Source organism: Paroedura picta, chromosome 12 (genome assembly GCF_049243985.1).
Source record: "Paroedura picta isolate Pp20150507F chromosome 12, Ppicta_v3.0, whole genome shotgun sequence".
Classification (NCBI taxonomy): Eukaryota; Metazoa; Chordata; class Lepidosauria; order Squamata; family Gekkonidae; genus Paroedura; species Paroedura picta.
Window position 1 is genome coordinate 31,174,348 of NC_135380.1, and position 19,420 is coordinate 31,193,767.

General features: G+C 46.3%; 1 protein-coding gene across 6 annotated transcripts in view; it reads right to left on the reverse strand.

The window, feature by feature from the left end:
• RGS3 (regulator of G protein signaling 3) overlaps positions 1-19,420 on the reverse strand; it is an 88,550-nt gene that overhangs the window by 42,263 nt on the left and 26,867 nt on the right. For 5 of the 6 annotated variants that reach the window (XM_077306031.1, XM_077306030.1, XM_077306032.1 and 2 more), the window contains 8 exons: positions 15,890-15,971; positions 14,788-14,893; positions 13,463-13,808; positions 12,557-12,596; positions 6,756-6,940; positions 4,853-4,936; positions 1,321-1,432; positions 158-201 (listed from right to left, as the gene is read on the reverse strand). In XM_077306031.1, the coding sequence (XP_077162146.1) occupies positions 158-201; positions 1,321-1,432; positions 4,853-4,936; positions 6,756-6,940; positions 12,557-12,596; positions 13,463-13,808; positions 14,788-14,893; positions 15,890-15,971 (999 nt within the window). Of the gene's footprint in view, positions 1-157; positions 202-1,320; positions 1,433-4,852; positions 4,937-5,013; positions 5,068-6,755; positions 6,941-12,556; positions 12,597-13,462; positions 13,809-14,787; positions 14,894-15,889; positions 15,972-19,420 lie in introns of those variants that run through there. The other variant, XM_077306035.1, reaches the window with a different exon arrangement.

Consider the following 19,420-nt stretch of genomic DNA (forward strand, 5'->3'; position numbering starts at 1 on the left):
GGAGGTTTTCAGTTTTTGCCCTTGGAGTTAGGGGAGAAGGAAAGCAAGACTTGGTGGCTCATTTCTAGTACAACCCAACTGAGCTTTGTTCCTGCCAACTGAATGTGACTTTCAGCCCCTGGAACATTTTCACAGCACATGCTAACACACTGCTTACCTCGGCCAGGTAGAGGATGCAGAACTTTAGATCCTCAGGGGAATCTGTAAAAGAAGACATTAAAGCCCCATTTTAGATTTCTGTAGGCACTCAGAATGTGGCTTTCACAAGAGGACTTGTCTTCCTAGCTAGGGGAGTTTATTTTGTGTTCTGCTCCTCATTTGTTTGCTCTCACCCATCCACCCACACATCTCCAAAACAAGGAACAAAGTGTTGAACCCTATAACTCGCTTCTACTAAGTTTTTGCCCAACAGAGAAAGGCCTCCTTCAACAGAGAAAGGCTTCCTGTGATAGAGAAAGTCTTTCTCCACTGCAAACATTCATTCTCCATAGGAAAAAGTGTTTCTTTGTTGGAGGAAGACTTAGTGGAAGGGAGTCATAGCATCCAACCCCTCAAAACGAAGGGGTGCAGAAATTACTGACCTCACCCCACATTCTGGTTGCTTCAGCTGCAAACCAGTAAAACCTTTTAATGAAATGATCCTATTATAGATCCTACCTAACCAACCACAAGGGAGGCTGGATAAGTCTGACCAGTGTGCAGCATTTAAGTATTTGGAAATTTTGCTGAGAAAAAAAAAGATGCCTCAGGAGGAAAACATGATAGTGGGTTTTACAATTCTGAAAAAAATGTGGTTAAGAAAGAATATTTTCCCTGCTATTTTTTTAATAAGTGTTCATGTTTTCATTCATTGTATTACGGTATGCAATAGGCTTCCATGGGGACAAAATGCTGAAATATATAATAATTAAAAATATTTTAATTCTGAGTCTACACATCAAGCTGATTGGTTCAGGAGCACTAAAGGTCCACCTTGGCATCAATTAAGTTCTGGAAGTCATTGCTTCAGGATTTGGTGACACCAGGTGCTTATATTTTAATTTTAAATATTAGAAATATTCATAGAGGATAGGCTAATCAGCCAACAGAGCAAAACAGAACCTCCCTGTTCAGATGCAGTCTACCTACAATGCCAGGTGTTGGGACAGTCAAGAAGGGAGGGCTATCCCTTTCAAGGCCCTGCTTGTAAATGTCAAAGAACCTCTATTGGAAATCGAGTGCTGGGCTCTATGGACAGTGGCCTGCCTGCAGTTGGACAATTTGCAAGAATACAGATGCTGTATTCCTCCTTAAAACCCTCCTTAAACACGGCAGACACACCCTCTTGCAGTCTGACATCCTGCAGGTAAAGGGGATTCCGGAGGACGTTGCAGCGGCCTGGTTCGTCTTCTTTGGTGAACAGAAGCAAGTCTGAGTAGATGAAGAGTGTTACCTGGGCAAAGTAGGAAAAAAAGTTAAGGCTCGTAAGGGCTGGAAGGGATTAAAACGCCCCAGCTGCCAAGGAGATTACTGTATGCACATACAGTGGCTGGATGGTTAGAGCAGAGTCGCCTGAAACTCAGCCCCTCCAAGACAGAGGCCCTGTAGCTGGACAGGTGGCAGGACAGGAAACATGCCTACCTACCTTAGCTGGGGTTCAGCTTAACATCTCATCCTCAGCAAGGGATTTGGGTGTGATTCTGGACTCCCCCCTGTTTATGGAGGCCCAGGTCATGAGGGTAGCTCAAAAGGCATTTTATCATCTACGCCAGCTAAGCTACGAGCGCCCTACCTGTCCCCAAAGCTGGGGCACTGCTTGGCCACAGTGATCCATGCAACCGTCACCTCTAGATTGGATTTCTGTAATTCACTCTATGCTGGCCTACCCTTATCCTTGACCCGGAAACTCCAACCGGTACAGAATGAAGCTGCTAGGGTCTGCACTAGGACACCATGGAGGGCCATATATAGCCAGAGCTGAGGAAGTTGCACTGGCTGCCAGGTCTGGCCTGGATCAGGTTCAAGGTGTTAGTACTAACCTTTACGACCATTCGTGGCTTGGGCCCAACCTATCTGAGGGACTGCTTGTCTCCTTATGCTCCCTGCAGAGCTCTTTGTTCTGTGAGTACTAATCTGTTGGAGGCTCCTGGCCCTAAGGAAGCATGCCTGGCCTTGACCATGACCAGGGCTTTCTCAGTTCTGGCCTTGACCTGTTAGAATGAGCTCCCGAGAGAACTGAGGGCCCTGACAGAGCTATTACAGATCCGCAGGGCCTGTAAAATGGAGCTCTTCCACCAGGTCCTGGGTTGAAGCCAGAGCTAAGATCAAGGTGGCCCCTCCTCAGGTTGGGTATTTATATCTTTGCACCCCACCCTAGGTTAGTCTGCTCAGGAGGTTAGAGGGTATTTTGGCTGTCAATCTTGGAGGGTTTGTTAGTTATTGGGAGGTTTATTGTTTTATGAAGTTTTATTATTGTAAGCCACCACGAGACTCTGGAGAGTGGCGGGATATAAATCCAAAAATAAATAAGCAAGCACTGACCTTTACCATCTATCACATACAGAATATAAGGCTTGTTCCTCCCTCCCCCCAAAAGTGACTCTTTCATTATTAGCAAAGAGAAAACTGCAAAGCAAGTTGATTACAAAGTCAGCTGAGAACAGATTAAGGCCTGATTTAAACTTGACCCTGGCAAGGCAAAAACATTTCCCTATGGAATGCTGCACTCATTGTGGTGTTACTTGGCAAAACTGCAGACCAGGATGAATTCTCTACTGGGATTTTGCATTCACCTAGAGTCTATTTCAAAGAGTGCTCAGGCAGCTGTCATGTTTTAAATGAGACATACTGCTTTCACTTCCGCTGCATCTCATCTAAATAAGTCTCTTATTCAGGGCTTTACTGAGGATTCCCACCCATTTAGAGAACAAAATGCAAAAATAAGATCTCTGGTGTTTTAAAATCTTCTGAATTCCAACCAGCTTCCAGCCGTTGGTTCCAGGATAAAACAGCAGCCTTTCTCTGTCCTGACACTGACCAATTTCCTCCAACCATTTGGAGGAATTGGTAGAGGGTTTGCCATCCATCCCCTCTCATATATATGTTTCCCTTTAGGTAAACAGGTCATGTGCCAAGAGAATGCTGAACATGAAAGTCATTCTCTGCCACAGACCCGGAAACCCACGACCCAGATCCTGGAAGGCTGCGTCCGTGGGAACTGCAAACAAGTCTAGACAGGATGTGATTGAAGTTGGACTAAGGATCCAGGGAAAGGACTGGATCTGGCACAGGTCCACGCACACTCTGTAACCACCACCCCTGCTCTCTCACTCCATCCATTTAATTTCATTTATATACTAATCCATGTACTTTTACCCAAGTTCTTATCAAAGGTCTTGATGTGACTTCCATAAAATGCAAAAGGCAATCAAATCACCATTGCAACAATAATGAAAAGTAATGCAGACAATTGCAGTTTTTTTTTAAATTATGCATATCCTCCCCAATGAGGACCCAAAGTGGTAGGCATCATTCTCCCCATTAGCATTCTGTTCTCATAACAACTCCCCTGTGAGGTAGGTTAGGCTGAGAGTGTGCCACTGGCCCAATATCATCCCACAGCCTTGCTTGGCAGAGCAAGGATCTGAACTTGGATTTCCTGGATCTTAATATGACACCAAACTAGACAACACTTATCACAGCCAAACTCAACAAGCATACACACACACGCATACAAAAAAGCCCTGCAGATTTTGTTGATAGAAAAGAAATCAATCTCTGGGAGTGAAGAAGCCTTCAAGAGAGACGAATGATTGGATGGGGGGAAGTGGTGTGTCTCTTGGGAGAAAGTCCCCTAGAAAGAATGGCATTTCCAAAAAAGTTCTAATTTTGCTCTATTCACTGGCTGTCCTTCAGTCAGTGAGGGGTACATCCCAGATTGCCCTTCCGAAAGGTCTTAATGCTATCCAAAGCGCAGAAGATTGCTTGATGTCCTCTTCCAATTGCAAGTAGGATACTGCATACTTGCATATCCCCCTGTCCAAAGAATTCTAGCACATGGCTAGGCATAAAACTTTTCCTCCTTCTGCTGCTGGCTTTCTAAGAGCAGGGAGTGTTGTTTTTCTAAAAAGCTGTTTGAGATTTTTAGTGGATTCGTGGGGCTACGGTCCTCCAGTGGCAGGGAGTGGGGGATTTTTCTTGACCTGTTCCTGTATGCATTCAGCTGCAGTTTAGCATATAGAAATGAAGCAAAAGGGGCTTGACTTGCAATTCCAAGCTTTTCCTGACAACAGAGATGGTCGCAGAAGAATTCTGTGCCCCTGTTCTATATCAAAGGCACAGGAGGAGAAAAGAAGGCAGCACTGCCAAGCAGTAAGCAGCTCCAGCAGTGGCTTTTCTCAGGTGAGCCAGCACCACAGGGCAGCTCTGATGAGAGGCAGGTGCATGGCCAGAGCACCGTTCATGTAGAAGCCACAATTCTGTAGTGGTCAGAAAAGGAGTGGGCTTGAAGCTCCATTGAGGCTATAAATCTTCTTGGAGACCCTCAACCAGTCACATGCTCTCTGCACCTAACTTAACTTCACAAGGCTGCCAGGAGGATAAAACAAGGGAAGGCAGAACCACAAGCACTGCCCCAAGCTCACTGGGAGAAAGACAAGATTAAAACGAGATGATTCCATGGCAGAAACAGGGTGTGTTGATTTTGTTTAGTCCCTTTCCCCATGTTCCTGCATTGGGCAGCATAGGGGACTGAATGCATCCTTTGTTTTCTTTGTAATCGAGCCATCAGGAGAGCAAATATTGGCTTGCTTCAATTTGGAGTTAGTGTTAATAAACATGCACATTGATGGTGGGGGGTGGACAAGATTCTTACCTTTGTAGGTTTGTTTCTGGTCTCATGGAGAAGCAGCTCTTCGGACAAAAGCAGAGTCCGGGCTGGATTGCAAAGGTCAAGAGGCTATAAATAAGAGAAACACACAATTGGGATTTGGGTCATACAAGGAACTTCCCCCCCCCACCCCCCCACACACTCACAAACTAAGAGCCACATCAGCTTCTCACTCCCTGCAAGCCCCTGAGCACAAAGCAGCCTCTTGCAGATGGAAAGTCCACAGTCCAGCCAAGTGATAAGAAGGGGCGGGAGTGTGTTATGAGTGGTGGGATGGACAACTTCACACTTCAAACACCCGCCTCATGCAGGAGCTAAGACGAGAACTGGGGCTCTCTGCTTCTGTGAGTGGGATGATCTTTCTGCAAAGCTGGGGCATGGCTGCAAAAAGCCACAAGTGGAAACCTCAGCCGCAGCAGCGGCACCCCTGGTGCAGCATGTGGGAAGCAGGAAGTGTTTGCAAAAGGCGCCCACATGAGGGAAGAGGAAAAAAGCCTCCCTCCCTGCCACAGCTGCCACCCCCAAAGTCTGTGGGCATCTGGGCTTCTGAGTAGGTCCTGGAAGCTGACAACACTTTTGCCAAGATGCCCCTAATTCACTAAGCCTTTTCCCCCCTTTGCTATGATTATGTTACGAATGGCTTGACCAGATTGGAAGAACTAGGTACCTTCCTCGGGCAGCACAGCTATACACCTATTTACCTACCTACTACACTTCAGTCCTGCCCATCCTCCAAGGAGCTCAGGGTAGCATATATGGTCCCCCAGTTTATCTTCACAACAAGCCTGTGAAATAGGTGAGGCTCAGGTAGTATGGCTGTCCCAAGGCTACCCAGTGAGCCTCACAACTGAGCAAGGATTCGAACTTACACCTCTCAGATCGGCAATCCAACACTCTAACCATCCTGTCAGAAGCCGCACTCATGTCAGGTCTCTTATGCTTTGTCCAGAACATGCCACTTTCCCCACAAGCCACAAGGGTACCCCAGCATTTTCTGAAATGTCCCAGGGGTTCTGGGGTGTATGCTGATTCACAAGAACATGCTGTATGCCGCCCACCACCAGCACCAAGAGACAGTCGGAATCAGAACTGTTCTATACATCCGCAAAGTTTCTGTCCCTGATTTCAAAACATGGCTGGCAACTGCGGGGTGAGCATCTTCTTTTTTGCCCACCCACACAATACTTCTTGCCCTCCTTTCATCCTCCAGACATAGGGTTGCCAACTCCAGTTTAGGAAATTCCTGGAGATTCCCTCCCCCCCCCCCCCAAACACCTAGGGAAGGTGAAATTTGAAGGTGAGGGAGCTCAGCAGGGCTGTGATGCCATAGAGGCCTTCCTTCAAAGCTGCCAGTTCCTCTAAGGGAACTGATTTCTGTAGTTTGGAACTCAGTTGTAACTTCAGGAACACCCCGGCCCCGCCTGAAGGTTGGTAGCCCTTGAAAGAGCAAAGGCCCTATTGCTGACCCTTAGCCCCACCGCCTCTTCTGTCCTTCCCTCTTTCCATATAGACTCTCCTCTGGCTCCACCTCCTTCCTCCACCATCAAAAGCTGACTGTAAGCCCCCAGCATCCAGGCCATGTCTAGGAGGGCATCTCGATGCACGTCAGCTGCCTTTCAGACAAACCTACTGGCAACCAAGGGCAGTTCAGAATCACGGTGCCCAGCAGTCAAAGCCATCCACAGGAGGGATTGAGGGACTGCCCACAACTAGCCAAACTAGCCAGGTGGATGCTGGAGGTGGAAGTCCTGTTGTGCTGACAGCTCTAATTCTTTTTCAGCAGGTAAGCACCTCCCCATGGAAGACGTCCTTTCTACAGGCCTTCCTGGTAATCTACTACCTTTGGTCGCCAGCCTCAGACATCTCTGCAAGCACCTGAGAGACCTACCTGCACGAAGATGGGGAAGACCAGCACTTTGGGAGCCAGCGTCACATACGTGCCGTAACTGGAGTGACCGATGTTGGGCCTCACCAGAGTGCAGGTCTGGGAGTTGCCGCTGTGGCCCTTGATGGTTTGCACTGTCTTCATGAGTCGGGATTTCTTGCCATGAGAACCTCCTTTGCACGCATTGCCTAGGAGCAGGGCAGGAGAAAACAAGGGGAGAGGTGATATTTTTGGGTGATGTCTGATCTGATGTCTCAGAATAAATCAAGAGCAAATTAATGCCAGACTCAAGTGTGTCTGTCCTAATCTGTAATTTATTTCTGTTGTGTTTTTTTTTCAGCTAGTTAGTGCCAGGACCCACCTTGCTAGTGAAGCTCATTTGGAGAAAGGACTTCATGCCACCCTTCCTCTACTGAGACTGACCAGACGGGTAGGGTTGCCCGCTCTGGGTTAAGAAATAACTGGAGATTTGGGGGTGGAGCCTGAGGAGAATGGGGTCGGAGGAGGGGAGGGACCTCAGTGGGACATAATCCCATAGAGTCCACCTTCCAAAGCAGCCATTTTCTCCAGGTGAACTGATCTCAGTCTCCTGGAGATCACTTGTAATCCCAGGAGACCTCCAACCATCACCTGGAGGGTAATTAACAAGCACAGAAAGGGGGCAGTAGATTTGCATACAGTATCACATGGAGAATAGCAACTCTATAGATGGTATAGAGCAGCGGTAGTCAACCTGTGGTCCTCCAGATGTTCATGGACTACAATTCCCATGAGCCCCTGCCAGAAAACGCTGGCAGGGGCTCATGGGAGTTGTAGTCCATGAATATCTGGAGGACCACAGGTTGACTACCCCTGGTATAGAGCACTTTTTTAACAGCTACATAAAAAATAATGTTTTGGCTATTTTCTCTCCACTGCATAAAGAACTGCCCTGGCCAACATTCCTTCCACATCAAAGGTTTTTTTGCTTCCCTCCACCAACATTGATAGGTGGATTTCACACTGAAAAGTCCTCACAAAATGGTTTAAGAGTTTAAAACAATCCATACAAAACGGAAAAACAACACAAGTCAGCCCATAGAAAAGAAAAACAGAACATACAAAAACACTGAAACAATCCATTAATCCACCAAACACCAAACAGACTTACACTTGTCTGTGAAGAGGCCAGGAAGGAACACACACAGCCTTGCACACCTCTGGAGACACCACTGAAAAGGACCTGCTTCTAGGTGATGACAATTTTGTCCCCTAAGAGAAGGCACCTACAATTTCAGAAGCTCTTCTCTGCTTTGCAGTGGGCTGTGCCCATGCCATGAAGGAAAGTTTTAGTATATGTGCTGCTGAAGTGAGCACGCCTTGAATGAAAGTTCTATCTTTTGTGGGCTCAGTCAGTAGTTAAGTAGTTAAGACTGTCTCCTCACAGATCTTCAGAAAGGTGTTCTGTTAGTTAGACCTGCTGTTACCTGTTTGCAATGATTACGAGGTTTGCCAGTCTTTTTGTCCTTTATGATTTTACAGTCCCCCAAAGTGGCAGGATGTGCATGCGCGCATACATTTGATTTGGTTTGGAAATCTAAGCCTGCGCCCCCAAAAGAGCAGCCAAGCAACTGTTATACATGGGAACACTAGCGTGTGTGCTCGGAATAATGGTGTTTATGCACTGCTTTTTATCACATCATGTTTGCTTAGGGGAACAATAAGCTCTAGCAGTTGTTCCAGGAAGTTCTCAAGTTAATCAAAGCTCTTTAAGCTGAATTTTTAAGAGAAGGAGGGTGTGAGAGAAGGTGCTGTCGCTGTGCAAGATGGAAAAAGCACCATTCTCAGCCTTAACAGGGAATAGAGGTGCAAATAAGATATCAAATTGTAAAGAGTTGTTACTTGCCCACTGAAGACAGAAATCTCCGCAGGAATTCAGATCCATACCTAGTTTTTTCCACAAGTACTGGAAGCAAACTAAATTTTGCAAATGAAGAAGGCAGGTTGTTTGGTACAGAATTTACTTGGTTCGTACTGTCAACTCCTCTGTTTCAGCATGAACATAAAACCTGCCATGTGGCTTTAACTGACTCAGAACACCCGGAAACAGTCGAGGAATTGTTTTTGTTACTTATTTATCCACCACACAGCTCCAGCGCAAAACTTTTCCAGGAGTCAATAGGAAATGGAGCCTAACGGAAATGTTGAGTCAATCCAGGTTATTGTTGGCCAGTCGAAGGCATTTCAGCAAATTTCCTACACAGCCGTTCCCGTTGCAGAGAAGCTGGAAAAACAAAACAGCTAGCGCGCAGTTTCCACTGCCTTCATTTCACACTGGCTCTCTGACACAACAGCAACCCAAAAGGCTGCATCTCTTTTGCCAAGTTGGGGGGGAGGGTTATAACAAGAGGGCACTGATGTCATTGCCATTGGTCCAGGGTGCTGGAGCAGACCCTACCACAAGGCAAAGCGCTACCTCCACAAAATTTGGAAGCCTAAGGCAGCAGTGAAAGAATGATCCAACCCACAAAGCACAATTTTAACACTGGGGGATTTAATAATCAGAACATTTTTAAAGACTTTTAGGCTGGCGTATGCTTTTATCGTGCTTTATGTTGAGGGACCTCTCTGGAGAGGCAGCACAAAAATATTCTTAATAAACAAACAAAAAAGGAATGGAAAACAACATCAACAATCCACTGGGAAATTCTCCAGCAGAAACTCAAATGCAGTATCTATTCAGGGATACTACAAGACAGCCAGCTTGGTATAGTGGTTAAGAGTGCCAGTTTTTAATCTGGCGAGCTGGGTTTGATTCCCCGCTACTCCTCCACGTGCAGCCAGCTGGGTGACCTTGCGCTCACCACAACACTGATAAAGCTGTTCTGACTGAGCAGTAATATCAGGGATCTCTCAGTCCCACTTCCCTCACAGGGTGTCTGTTGTGGGGAGAGGAAAGGCAAGGCGATTGTAAGCCACTTTGAGACTCCTGGCAGAGAAAAGCGGCATATAAAAAACCAACTCTTCTTATCCTCCTTGGGCAACTCAGTTGGGAGGAAAGCATGAAAGTCAGTGAGGTAGCCCTGGGTTTTTCCCTCCGCCAAATACTACTCACATCTATCAAGCAGGAGGACTATTAATAACACCACGCACTCTTTCAGGAATGCAGCTGTAGTCATTGTTTCAATATCGCAGTGAAAGTCTCTAAATGCAGAAGAAAAGAGCTGAGGAATTCACTTATGTGATTTCACTCCTTAGCTGAGTGGCTAAAAAAAACTTCTGGGAATTAGGATGCTTACAGCATGGTGTAGTAGGGGGCTGGACTAAGATCTGGAAGCCTGGATCCAAATCAACACTCTTCTGTGGAAACTTGTTGGATGGCCTTGAACTAGCCACTATCACTCAACCAAACCTGCCTCAAAGGAGTGTTGTGAAAAAACAGATACACGGAGAATGCTGTAAGCTGTTTTGGGACTCCATTGGAGAGAAAAGCAAGTACAATACCTAAAAAAAACAATATATTGCCTTTGCTATGAGCCCGTTAAAGAGGTCTTTGGCAAGCCTGCCTCTCTCTCTGTGCCTCCAACCCTGAGCTGGTCTCAGGAGGGTGATATAGAAATTTAATAAATAATAATAACCCATTTGCAATTCAAGGCCAGTAATAATGATCTACCTTGTTGGGTTCCTGTAAGGATTACAAAAAGGTAGCTATGCAAAGCACTCGAACACTTAAAAGTGCTGAACTGATATTTGCAAATCTTCCTGTGTGGGGGTGTTTTTGTCAGACTTCTCCTCCTGTATCAGTTTGCTAGCAGATGACAAAGTAAAAGGCTACCTTTGGGGAACCTGCAACTTTTAGCCCAAGTTTCCCCAAAGCCCCTTCTCTAACCTTGCTCTTTCCCTGCTTCCAGAAGGCATCAATCCCTTGGCAGCATCAGCAAACATGCTACCAATCTAACCCAAACCTATGGACCAGGCTTGTCTGGCTCAGGAGGATTTAAGGAGTGGAGCTTGAGGAGAGGCAGGCTTTAGGGAAGGGAAGGACCTCTAGGGTATAAAGCCATAGAGTCCATCTTCCAAAGTGGCCATTTTCTCCAGGTGAACTGATGCTTATCACCTGGAGATCAGTTGTAATCCCAGGAAATCTCCAGCTACCACCTGGCAGCAATGCTACTACGGGCATACTTTGTAACCTGCATGCTTCATACTAAGGAGGAGGAAAAGCTAAGGGAAAGACAGGGGCGGGGAGTCAGGGCTGGCCTGCCTGTTCTCTCGGCTCTAATTCTGTCTTCGACAGCCAGATTTCTATACCCCTCTCTCTACTTCTATTCAAAGGGCATTCCTCGATCGAAGCCACACTGGGAAAGATGGAAAGCAAACAGAACTGCCGGAACCACGTAATGAACACCCATGCTCAGCTTGCGCTGACAGCAAATGCTCCTGAGTGTGGCTGGAGAAACAGATAGGGCCGGTCCAAAGTAAACAAGTCTGGCTTATTCCATTAGCCCTTTGGGAAGAGCGTGTTTGCTTTGAGGTAAACAACGGTCCAGACGCAGCAAGTTAATTGGCAAGGGCTCCAGACAAGCTGCTGCTTGCCATTTGCCCAGGCACCAGCCCCAGGTGAGGGGGGGGGGGAGACTGCAAACACTTCCAAAATCCACCAAGAGAAACAAACAACCTTTTGGGGAGCTCTTTGGATACTTCTTGGCCAGCAGCCATTAAATGGCAGCAGTAAGAATGATATCTGCATTTCTATAGCACATTTCAAACATTCCAAGAACTCTCTTAACATTTCAGGCTAAATCCTTACATCAGCTTCATCAAGTAGGCTGATATTAACACCCTTTTTATGGTCCAAACAGGAGGGTGGGGGGTGAGAAAACAGAGGTGCACCTAAAGGCCAAACTACTGAGATGCTGAAGTTCTGTGGTGGGAACTCCCAGAGTGTATTTGGTCCAAACAAAAACAGCCATAAGAGCTGGATATTGGATTAGGGGCCGGGGAATTAACACTACTGGCTCAATGCCCCAGTCCCTTTTCCCCACAGCTGCTTTCCTGGATTTTCCATTCAAAAATCTCCAAAATCACCCATAAGTTGGCCTTTTAATTACTTTGTAATTCAGTGGCTGAGATATAACTTGACCAAACCCACATGAGACATTGCTGAGACAACCTCATGGCAAATTGAAGCAGCCAGCAAAAACGTATCCATCTAACACGAACAAAAGTCTCATTTCTACACTTTTTTTTTAAGCCAAAAGATTCTTATGGTTTTGTGTGTGGACAGACGAGGTGCGTCCACAACTCTCAGAGCGTTTAGAGTGTTCCAGTACATTCTCAGTTTTGATTATAATCACTTTTTCAACAGTAACTTCACAGATGGCAACAAAACACTGCCAGACTTCAGCTTTGTAAAGGAACTGGAGGTTTGAAAACCAATTGCACCAGAAAATAGCTAATTCCATTTATTATGGAATTGAAGTAGCTATTTTCTGATGAACGAGCCCCAACTGACTCCGGGGAACGGTAGAGGACAGGAAGGCCTGGAGGATCATTGTCCATGGGGTCATGATGGGTTGGACACGACACAACAACAACATTTTCTGATGAAACAGAGGAAGTATAACAGTGTTTACTTTTAAGGTCTTGGAGGGCTTGCTGGGTCACACGCGCCACACAAAAGCACTTTGAACATGACTGCGAGCAGAAAAGGATACCAAGATCTGTCTCCACAGTGCTTGTTTTTGTATTTATGCCTGCCTGCTAGAGAAAGCCAAGTTCTTGATCCTGGCATATTCCATGACAAACCCAACAGCTAAACTCACCTCCAGGGGCCTTGCCCTCCTGGTAGACAGGCCTCAGAAGCTGAAAGACACAAAGCAGGGAAACTGGAGTTACCCTCCTCCATGAAAGGCACCACTGCAGCTATTAAATCCTCCATGTCTGTTGGCCTATGACCTTAATAAGCCATTCATTCATTCAATCCTCCACAAAAGTGAATGTTGGGCACAGAATTTAACAAGTGGGAAACCTTAGCTTTCATTTCCTAATGGGGGGAGGGGGGCAGCATCTTGAACAAAATAGGGCCCCCATTAAAAAAACATAACCTGTTCCAGGAAGCCTGGAGACCGCATGCCTGGCTCCATCTGGCTCTATCTTGGGAAATATGCTAAGAACAAGGAGCCCCAACTGATGGGGGGTGACAGAGGCTCATTGTGGAGAAACTCCATCAGGGGGTAAAACAGTTCGCACACAACAGAGTAATGAAAGGATTCCGGGTCTGGGCACTCCCCCATATAAAAGAAATTCTTTTCCACAGAAACCTAGCATGTCAGGGTCATGGCTATGCTGGAAACTGTCTCCTTAACATCTAGTTTTCTCCATGCAGGCAATTTTATTTGAAGGCAAGCATTCCATTCTGCAAGCCTCCATCTGCAACCTAAGGGGGATCATTCAAGGAACACTTCTATCATGCAATGAAGCTCAGGGATTTTTTGGGGGGAGGAGGGGGAGAGAACGATTTGTTTTCAACCCAGGCAAGTGAAAAGGATAGTGCCAATTCTGAAAACTGGTGTGCCTTTTCTGAAAGGTATAATGAAGACTTGAGAGACATCTGAACAGGAAACTTAGCTAGGGCTGAAAACCTTTCTGGGCAACAAGAAGAGCCTGGGAAAGCCATGGGTGTGACAATCCACTGAACGGGGATAGGTTTTCTTCCAGGATGCCCATACCTGGCTTCCTGGGTTGAGGGGTGCCAGAATGATGTAGTTCTTGTCCCCACCCGTAGAGGGGGGTCGGGAGAGCGGGGGCATAGTACGCGGGGTGGCCTTCCCGAGCTCGGTGTAACGCTCCCAGCCATTCAGCACCAGCCCCTCATTCCCGTCATAGACAACGTGGCAGCTTTGGCGGTGCTCGGGCTGGCGTGGCCGCAGCAAGCTATTCTTCTCCCGCTTGTTGGGCGGGGACTGCAAGTCATACGTCGATTTGCAAGAGGAGCGGCGGATGACACCTTCCAGGTTAGGTTTGACCCGAGGGACGATGCGCCAGACCAGCAGTATGATCTCTCGTGAACAGTTCCTGCATGAGGCGTAGGTAGGAGAGGGTGGGTCAGTGTAAAAGAGGACTCTGTGGGGGTTCAGAACACACACATGCCCAAGATACACTGAGCACCAGGAGACAATATCAAGCTAATTTCACTTATGATTTCAGAGCCCACTGCCCCATTATCATCAAGATGCAGCCCAGACCTGCAACTTGCTCAGCCCCAGACTCTCAAAGGCCTCCCTGTCTCCACTTCAGAGAGTCCTTCACAGAGGACAGGTGTAGCCATAGGATACTACAAGGATACTACAAACTATATGGCATGAAAATTAAATGCAGGCTCCACGTGCAGAGGCAACAGACTCAATTACCAGAGTCAAACAAACTCGAAGGAAGCTGAGTGTGAACTTCCCCAGGCAATTAGGGATGAATTGGGAAGAAAAGACTGGACAAATTAAAGGAGGTGATGCCTTTCAGTGTTGATTATCCACAATAGTTAAAATGAAACTCCTTTGTCTGGAGGCAGAATCTCTGAGTTCCAGATGCAGGGACTAATAACCGAAAATGGCCATTGCTTACATGCCCCAGGAGGACTACAGTACAAACGCCACTAGGAACGGCACGTGCCATCCTGCTCTCAACTGCATTATTTTCTACTATTGTAATTCCAATTTGTTCTGCATTGTTTGACATATCACATCTGATCTTTCTGCATTATTTCTAAATTTGCATCCCTAATCCGATGCCATTGCTTCTTATCCAGAAACATCATCTCCAGCTATCTGACTGAGTCATTTTATACTTGAAAACCTGTCCTGAGTGCCAGTGAGAAATGGGGAGGGGATAAAAAAGATAAAATGATGAGTTCCCGGAAACATATGGATGGCCATTGGTGGGAAGAGGCCGGTTCCTCACAGGAGTCCCTCATTCCCATCCCTCTCTCCCTATTCCCAGTACTCTCAGAGTTTGGCTCCACCACAGTCGCGCCACCCATCAACCCATGTGCCATAGTCACCGGATCTCGTGAGCCAGCTCCACACACTTCCAGTGCTCAACAGGTTGCTCATTGAGTCTGAGGACAGTGTCTAGTTGCTGTAAGCCGGCCTTCTCTGCAGGACCACCTGAAAGGGAGTGTGTGTTGTTAATAGGGTTATTGTTTCTTTATGTCATTTCTAAGTTCATCTGCACACTGAGAATATCTAGAAACTTATCCACATACAATGTTTTTAGAAATTTATTTGTGTAATTCTAACATGGCCCAGTCCCTCCCCGAGACTGGGGGGGGGGGACAGGAACATGCTATGGCCACTGCTTGAACTTACCCTGTCTGGGGTTCTGGCTGCTTGCTTAAGCAGAGGCTGCTGTTGGGGCTTGGTGGTGGCCAGTCACACCTGCCCCATGCAGGGCTTGGTTACCTGAGTTCCACTGGCAGCTCCTGTCTGTTTCATGTAGGGCAAGGTCTGAGTCTTGCTGAGGCCAGGTGTGTGTGTGGGGGCAGGTATGGCAGGAAGCACTGGCAAGGGGGGGGGTGATTCTGCGGCACCATCTTGAACTTTCACCCAGGGGCCCAGAATCATAAAAACTGACCCATGAGAGACACTAAAGGTAAAGGTAAAGATATCCCCTGTGCAAACACCGGTCATGTCTGACCCTTGGGGTGACACCCTCTAGCGTTTTCTTGGCAGACTCAAAATAGGGTGGTTTGCCAGTGCCTTCCCCAGTCATTACCGTTCTCCCCCCAGCAAGCTGGGTACTCATTTTACCAACCTTGGAAGGATGGGAGGCTGAGTCAACCTTGAGCTGGCTGCTGGGATTGAACTCCCAGCCTCATGGGCAGAGCTTCAGACTGCATGTCTGCTGCCTTACCACTCTGTGCCACAAGAGGCTCTTAGAGGTCTTAGAGAGACACTAGAGCTCTCTAAATGAGAAATCTTTACCATGTACCCCAACATATAATTCCCAGCTTTCTTAATGGAAAGCCAGGACAATTGTAGCACAGATACACCTTTTAAAAAACCAGGTGTCAAGAGAAGTTCAGTTTCCCCCCCCCAGATAAGACTGTCATTGCAAACCAAGCCAATCAACCCACCACTCAGATCCACTTCCCCCAATCTCACCAGTGTCCACGGCCTGAACCCGGACAGGTGAGTCACAGCAGATGGTAAACCCGAAGCCATTCCTTCCTCGTGGGATCGTAATCTGAAAAGCAAACAACAAAATTACACATTTTAGTGGGTTTAAAAAAAATTGCATTGTAATGCAAAACCAGCCCTACACTGGTCAGTGGCAAAATCTGGGGCATGGAACTGGGAACAATACGGGATGAGAGTGGGACAATCCAGAGAGGCCCTGTGTAAGCTAAGATCTTAGCCATATTAGGGACCATTTTGCTCTATTAGGGACCATTACGATCAAACTTTAGGAACTTTCCATTTGCCTAACATGGGCAGTAAGCAGAAAGGTCAAACGTATCATGTGGAGACCATCTAGTTCACACCCGTTACCACAAACACTGCACTACCTAAGCCACATCCAGGATCACAGAGACGATGCTAACACCAAGGCAGCTATTATTAAGAATTTGTCATAAACTACTAACAACTCAAGGGACTTTCCAAAAGCCAGAACTCATAACATCACTCTGCGGTTTGGACCTTTAAAAGGATTTGGTACTCCCTGCAAAGATTTCCAGTTCCATCAATTAGAGTAATGGAATGCTGCCTCTTGGTCTTCAAAGTTGGTTTAATTTTCACTTAGTCTTGTTTTGCAGCTAACAACGTGCCATTCTATCAAAGTGAACATCTTTAATGGTCAACCAATGGCAGGAAGGAATGAGGGAGCACATGAGACTGAGGACTTCTGAGGCTCGTTTTGGGCCTAAGCAAACTGGGGGTTTTCTTGGCTATCTGAATTTAATAATTATCTGCACCGAATATTCACCAGCTTTAATTCTCCAATAGCAAAACTCCCATGCTGAATTGCTTTCAGTTTTTACAGAAATGCAATGATTTCAAGTTACACTACTACTGAAATTTAAGAAAGCAGTTCTCAGCTCTTTGAGGCAGGTCTGTTTCTACTCTTGTCCTGATTTATTATATGTGTAATTTTACATTTGCATTTTGCTCTATAACTTGCTTTTCCATTTTGGGGACCTATGCCATCAAACTCTTCCGGGATCCCTGGTATAGGATCTTAAAGGGGGAGTGGCTTTCCAAGGGAAACACTCTCTCTTGGCAACACTGGAGATGTCCCAGAAGCAGAGCTTATGTGGCCTGCCAGAGGTGAGTGGCTGTTTTCAGATATTACAGTAGCGTAGAAGAGAAAAGAAACATCCTTTTGTTAAATCCCAAATGGTAATGAAGCTATAGGTTTTCTTGTACAGAAAACAGATAGTGCCAGTTACTAGGTCCTTGCACTAGTTGCTAATTAGTTCATGGTCCCAATCCAAGGTGCTGATTCTTACCTTTAAATTTCTCACAGCCTAACCAGGGGTAGTCAAATTGCGACCCTCCAGATGTCCATGGACTACAATTCCCATGAGTCCCTGCCAGCGAATGCCTGCCTCAGAGGATTTCTCTCACACATGCATACTTCCCTGTTTCTTCAGGCAAACATAGCTATGTCTTCTCATTTCCTGAGAATTCAAAGTGGTACTCCCACAATTGTGAAACCTGCCCTACGGAAGTCCCTTTTAAGAAGACGACTGAGAAAGATATTTTGGGCAGTTTGAGCTTGTTTTTAACACTTGTCTGTTGCTTTGGATATGTTCCCTCTTTTGCTTTCTAAATAGTTACGTTGTCTGGTTTTATTTTGGACATTTGCAATGAGGTTCTTTCTTAATGGAAAACAAGTTCAATATACAGAGAAAGACAGTTTTAACATGATAACCCAAGTGAAGAGAGGAAATGCTTTGTGGCAAGCAGCCTCTGGTAAGGCCTCTCCTTGAAGTGACCTGTGGAGCATGCCCATTCATGGTGGGGCCAAGATGCTCAGAATCTCATCCCTTGTCAAGCTCTGGTGATTCTAGAGATGTCTGCCAATTTTCCTGTTTGAGCAACAGAGGGGAAGGATCTGCCCTTCTGATTTCTGGGAAAGGCAGCCAGAAAGAAGATCCCTATTGAGCCACCAGGGCCTCCTCAAAGGAGACACTGAGCCAATGATATTTCTTCGATGCCTTTTTCTACATTAGGCTCTAACAACAACAACAAATACAAAGTAAAGATAGTGCTAGAGCCACAGCACAAGCCGTCCTGAAGACTAGTAAACACGGAAAACATCCAACAGCAGCTTGCAGCAGACTTGCTGAAGGTAAAGAAAGAGTAGGCAGGCTTTTTAAAGTTTCACTTCATTCTCAGCCGCATACATCTTCATTTCAGTTATCAACAGGATGTCAACATTACTAAGGCACTTCCACAACAGAAGAACTCTAAAATTGAGTATGCGTGTAGTGTGGGCGGGGCCGTAACAGTGGCAGAGCATCTGCTCAGCACGAAGAAGATCCAGGGTTCAATCTCTAGCATCCTCCAGCTTTAAAAAGTCCAGGAGGGTAGGGGATGTGAAGAACCTTTGTCTTAGACCCTGGATAGCCGCTACAGAACCTACTGACCTTGATGGACCAGTGCTCTGGTTCAGTTTAAGGCAGCTTTAGTTCATGACGCCTCATTATGAGAAACAGCTGAAACTCATGTATATGGTGTAGTGGTTAAGAGGACAAGCATCTAGGAGACCCAGGTTTGGATCTTCACTAATATCAGGGAAGTTTGCTGGGGGATCTTGGGCCAGTCACCCTTTCCCAGCCTAAACTAATCACAGGGCTGTTTTGAGGATAAAATGGAAGAGAACAAACTAAGCCGCTGTGGGTTCCCATTGGGAAGAAAGGCAAGGTACAAGTGAGTTAAATAAATAATAATTAAATAGACTGGGTGTGGATCACAGCTGAGCATGCAAGCCACAGACGAACAACTCTCGAATCATCTGGGTGTCCCGTCTGCACCCCAACTGAGAAAACAGAAAGAGCAGTGAGTTTTAATCAAGAGAATATTAGAGAAATGGGCAGGCAACTTTTTCTTCCAGACAACGCATAGAAGCCCAAGACACACACTTTGTGGGAGTTGCCACAAAGCTGTCCAAATTTAACCCAAGCTCTTGGGTGCAACGGGACACCCACCAATCTCCTTTCTCTCACAGACAATCGCAAAAACAGGGAAAAACCATGGGAAAGCTTTTTTTTTTTTAAAGGAATTAGACAAATTCATGGGGACAGGTTTAACAATGGTGGTTAGTCATGGAACTTCTGTGTTTACAAGCAGTCTATCTTCAGTTGCTGCTATCAAACAAAACAGGGATTGCTTTTCCTACCTCGTCCTGCTCAAGGAGGCAGGATCAGCTCAGCTTTGGCTTTGAACCAGAACAGCAGTTCTTATGAGATAAAAAGAAATGGGTACTTAAAGCCACATGAAGCCAGAACAAATCTGGAGCTACACGCAAAGGACAGTGCAACGTGGTTCCATGTGAGTTCACATCTCAACTCAGCTAGGACCTCTCTAGGTGGTTTTAGGCAAGCCACTCTCTCTCAACTCCATCTCCCCCCCACCATAATATGGAAGCAATCATAACCTACCTCACAGGGATGTTCTAACATTACAGAG